We start from the raw sequence: 5,000 nt of genomic DNA, 5'->3' as shown, positions 1-5,000 counted from the left end.
TTGATCGCACAGGGTTCTGTGAGATGTCATGTCTGGTGATTATGTTGTATTGATGTGTATTGATGTGTGTTGATCGCACAGGGTTCTGTGAGTTGTCATGTCTGGTGATTATGTTGTATTGATGTGTATTGATGTGTGTTGATCGCACAGGGTTCTGTGAGATGTCATGTCTGGTGATTATGTTGTATTGATGTGTATTGATGTGTGTTGATCGCACAGGGTTCTGTGAGGTGTCATGTCTGGTGATTATGTTGTATTGATGTGTATTGATGTGTGTTGATCGCACAGGGTTCTGTGAGATGTCATGTCTGGTGATTATGTTGTATTGATGTGTATTGATGTGTGTTGATCGCACAGGGTTCTGTGAGATGTCATGTCTGGTGATTATGTTGTATTGATGTGTATTGATGTGTGTTGATCGCACAGGGTTCTGTGAGATGTCATGTCTGGTGATTATGTTGTATTGATGTGTATTGATGTGTGTTGATCGCACAGGGTTCTGTGAGATGTCATGTCTGGTGATTATGTTGTATTGATGTGTATTGATGTGTGTTGATCGCACAGGGTTCTGTGAGATGTCATGTCTGGTGATTATGTTGTATTGATGTGTATTGATGTGTGTTGATCGCACAGGGTTCTGTGAGATGTCATGTCTGGTGATTATGTTGTATTGATGTGTATTGATGTGTGTTGATCGCACAGGGTTCTGTGAGGTGTCATGTCTGGTGATTATGTTGTATTGATGTGTATTGATGTGTGTTGATCGCACAGGGTTCTGTGAGATGTCATGTCTGGTGATTATGTTGTATTGATGTGTATTGATGTGTGTTGATCGCACAGGGTTCTGTGAGATGTCATGTCTGGTGATTATGTTGTATTGATGTGTATTGATGTGTGTTGCTCGCACAGGGCTCTGTGAGATGCCATGTCTGGGGATTATGAAGAGGAGATATGTAAGACTGCGCTGATGTTGGTTCAGGAGCTCTGCTCTCACAAGGACGTCTTCGACAGCAACGACAAGTGCCAGGAATTCAACTACCTGCTGAGCGATCGAGAGAGGATCCGATACTCCGAGCCAGGTCTGAGAGAGAGAGAGAGAGAGGGGAGAGGAGAGGAGAGGAGGAGAGAGTCATGTGTCTTTCTGCAGCTTTTATGAAACTAAACTATGGAAGAATGAAGTAAACTAACTCTCTCTCTCCCTCTCCTCTCTCCTCTCCCCTCTGCTCTCTCTCTCTCTCTCTCTCTCCTCTCTCTCTCTCTCTCTCTCCTCTCTCTCTCTCTCTCTCTCTCTCTCTCTCTCTCTCTCTCTCTCTCTCTTAGATATCTCAGTCAGTCTCCTCTCTGTTATCGTCACGTTCTGCGGGATCGTTCTTCTTGGAGTTTCTCTCTTCGTCTCTTGGAAGCTGTGGAGGGGGAGGGGGAGGGGGATGGAGGGGGAGGGGGAGGGGAGGGGAGGGATCCGTTGGGTGAGGGGGTGGAGGAAGTCTCTTTTTTTCTTGTTGGTACGGGGAGTAGGGATACTAAAGAGGGGGGTGGAGGGGAGAGGTGAAGGAAGAGGACATTCCCTCTCTCCTCTCTCCCTCCCTTGCCCCTCCCCTCTCACCCTCCCCTCCTCCTCGAGGTAACGGAGAGAGTGGAGATGGGGGGGGGGGGGGCGGAGGGGGGCGGAGAGAGGGGGGGGGCGGAGGGGGTCCTGAGATGCCCGAACATTCCTACCTGGATATGGACTCCTACCCCCAGGGGCAACAACCTCCTGTGGCAAGTGCAGGTGAGTTTGTGGGGCAAATTGAATACCTCACAGCATCACTGCTAATGAGAGAGAGGCACAGAGACACACACAGCGTCACCGCTAATGAGAGAGAGAGAGACACACACAGCGTCACCGCTAATGAGAGAGAGGCACAGAGACACACACAGCGTCACCGCTAATGAGAGAGAGGAGAGACACACACAGCGTCACCGCTAATGAGAGAGAGGCAGAGAGACACACACAGCGTCACTGCTAATGAGAGAGAGAGACAGAGACACACACAGCGTCACCGCTAATGAGAGAGAGAGAGACACACACAGCGTCACCGCTAATGAGAGAGAGGCACAGAGACACACACAGCGTCACCGCTAATGAGAGAGAGAGAGACACACACAGCGTCACTGCTAATGAGAGAGAGGCACAGAGACACACACAGCGTCACCGCTAATGAGAGAGAGGCACAGAGACACACACAGCGTCACCGCTAATGAGAGAGAGGCACAGAGACACACACAGCGTCACCGCTAATGAGAGAGAGGCACAGAGACACACACAGCGTCACTGCTAATGAGAGAGAGGCACAGAGACACACACAGCGTCACTGCTAATGAGAGAGAGGCACAGAGACACACACAGCGTCACTGCTAATGAGAGAGAGGCACAGAGACACACACAGCGTCACTGCTAATGAGAGAGAGAGAGAGACACACACAGCGTCACTGCTAATGAGAGAGAGAGACACACACAGCGTCACCGCTAATGAGAGAGAGAGAGACACACACAGCGTCACCGCTAATGAGAGAGAGGCACAGAGACACACACAGCGTCACCGCTAGAGAGAGAGAGAGACACACACAGCGTCACCGCTAATGAGAGAGAGAGAGACACACACAGCGTCACTGCTAATGAGAGAGAGGCACAGAGACACACACAGCGTCACCGCTAATGAGAGAGAGGCACAGAGACACACACAGCGTCACTGCTAATGAGAGAGAGAGAGACACACACACAGCATCACTGCTAATGAGAGAGAGGCACAGAGACACACACAGTGTATTAATCCCTGTCTTTCTCTTTCTCTCGTTTCAGGGGGGGGGGTTGGGGGGCTCAAGCTCAGTCACACCTCTCCAGAGCTGCCCCCGGCCTCAGATTCGGGGGTCCCTCCACCCCACAGAGAGCTGTCCAACGCACACTCCCAACAGCAGGTGTCAGCGCGGTGAGAAACACACTGAGACACTGAGACACACTGTCTATACACTGAGACACACTGAGACACACTGTAAATACACTGAGACACACTGTCTGTACACTGAGAGACACTGAGACACAGTCTATACACTGAGAGACACTGAGACACACTGTAAATACACTGAGACACACTGTCTGTACACTGAGAGACACTGTCTATACACTGAGAGACACTGAGACACAGTCTATACACTGAGAGACACTGTCTATACACTGAGACACACTGAGAGACACTGTCTATACACTGAGACACACTGTCTATACACTGTCTATACACTGAGACACACTGTCTATACACTGAGATACACTGTCTATACACTGAGAGACACTGAGACACACTGTCTATACACTGAGACAAACTGAGAGACACTGTCTATATACTGAGACACACTGAGAGACACTGTCTACACACTGAGACACACTGTCTATACACTGAGACACACTGTCTACACACTGAGACATACTGTCTATACACTGAGACACACTGTCTATACACTGAGACACACACTGAGACACGTTGAGATACACTGAAACACTGACACACACACACACACTGACACACACACACACACACACACACACACACACACACACACACACGTTTCTCTAAGCTGGTTTCTCCTCTCCCCCCTCCCCCAGGACGGCGCCCCGGCCCCCGGCCCCACGGCCCCCCAGTCCCGAGCTGCACCTGGATGAGAAGCAGGACCAGTCAACCAGCATCGGGCTGATCAAGCCAGAACTGTACCGGCTCCGAGCGGAGCAGGGGGGGGGCAAGCAGGGCGAGACTGGCACCTGCGGGCAGATCAGCTTCATGGTGCGCTACGCCTACAAGTGAGAGCATGCTGGGAAACGCAGTTTAAAAAAAAAAAAAAAGATATCTATTCACATGCGGGGCAGGAGGTGGAGGGACTACAGCTCCCAGCATGCAATAGCAAGGGCTGCTGGGAGCTGTAGTTCTTTAATACAGACCGCTGAAGAAGTTGTCTCAGTAAAATTACTGTAGAATTGCTCTGTCTTCGTAACCCTACCTCCCGTCTTATATGTCTATAATAATGGTAGCAGCTCCCAGCATGCCTCAGCACTGCCGGCAACAGCGAGGGATGATGGGAGCTGTAGTTCTTTAGGCAGTCAGCTGGTTTGAAACTCTGTTGGAGGCAGTCAGGTTAGAAAAAAAAAAAGACTACAGCTCCCAGCATGCCTCAGCACTGCCTGTAACAGCGAGGGATGATGGGAGCTGCAGTTCTTTAGGCAGTCAGCTGGTTTGAAACTCTGTTGGAGGCAGTCAGGTTAGAAAAAAAAAAGACTACAGCTCCCAGCATGCCTCAGCACTGCCTGTAACAGCGAGGGATGATGGGAGCTGCAGTTCTTTTATTTTTTTCTTCATTTGTGAGATTTTTATTGTTGTTTTTCGTTATTATTTATAGACAACCCCTGCTGTAGCCTATAGAGGTGTTTCACTGCGGCACTCTGGGAATTGTAGGCTGTTAGCAGTACATCACGTTGCACTCTGGGAGTTGTAGTCTATTAGCAGTATATCAGTGTCTGCTGGCAGCTGGGAATTGTAGGCTAACGGAGAGAATGAAAGTAGGGAGAGTGGAAAAGGGAAGAAAGAAAGAGAGACACAGGTAGGGGAAGAAAGAGAAAGGAGAGAGAGAAAACAAGGGATGCTTGGAGCTGTAGTTTTTTATACAGGGAGCTGAGGAAATCTCACTGAAATGGCTATAGATAGACAGGTAGACAGATAGACATAGATAAACAGATAGATACAGACAGATAGATAGATAGAGACATATGGACAGATAGATAGATACACAGAGACAGACAGACGGATAGACAGATAGATAGGTAGATACACAGACAGATAGACAGACAGGTTGATACACAGACAGACAGACAGACAGACAGACAGGTAGATACACAGACAGACACACAGACAGACAGATGGACGGACGCGTGTGTGTGTCTTCCTGCAGCACAGAGCAGCTGGTGGTGAAGATCCTGA

At 49.3% G+C, this 5,000-nt stretch overlaps 1 protein-coding gene across 1 annotated transcript in view; it reads left to right on the top strand.

The window, feature by feature from the left end:
• The window catches only part of syt3 (synaptotagmin III), a 10,142-nt gene that overhangs the window by 2,228 nt on the left and 2,914 nt on the right, over positions 1 to 5,000 (top strand). Inside the window, exons 2-8 of the mRNA XM_041237541.1 lie at positions 910 to 1,079; positions 1,321 to 1,405; positions 1,516 to 1,532; positions 1,622 to 1,768; positions 2,840 to 2,966; positions 3,638 to 3,829; positions 4,972 to 5,000. The exon at positions 4,972 to 5,000 is cut by the window's right edge and continues 98 nt beyond it. Of these exons, the coding sequence (XP_041093475.1) occupies positions 926 to 1,079; positions 1,321 to 1,405; positions 1,516 to 1,532; positions 1,622 to 1,768; positions 2,840 to 2,966; positions 3,638 to 3,829; positions 4,972 to 5,000 (751 nt within the window). The 5' untranslated portion in view covers positions 910 to 925. The remainder of the gene's footprint in view (positions 1 to 909; positions 1,080 to 1,320; positions 1,406 to 1,515; positions 1,533 to 1,621; positions 1,769 to 2,839; positions 2,967 to 3,637; positions 3,830 to 4,971) is intronic.

This window comes from Polyodon spathula, chromosome 45 (assembly GCF_017654505.1).
Source record: "Polyodon spathula isolate WHYD16114869_AA chromosome 45, ASM1765450v1, whole genome shotgun sequence".
Classification (NCBI taxonomy): domain Eukaryota; kingdom Metazoa; phylum Chordata; class Actinopteri; order Acipenseriformes; family Polyodontidae; genus Polyodon; species Polyodon spathula.
Note: the sequence above shows the minus strand (reverse complement) of the source record. Positions and strands in the feature narration are given on the sequence as shown.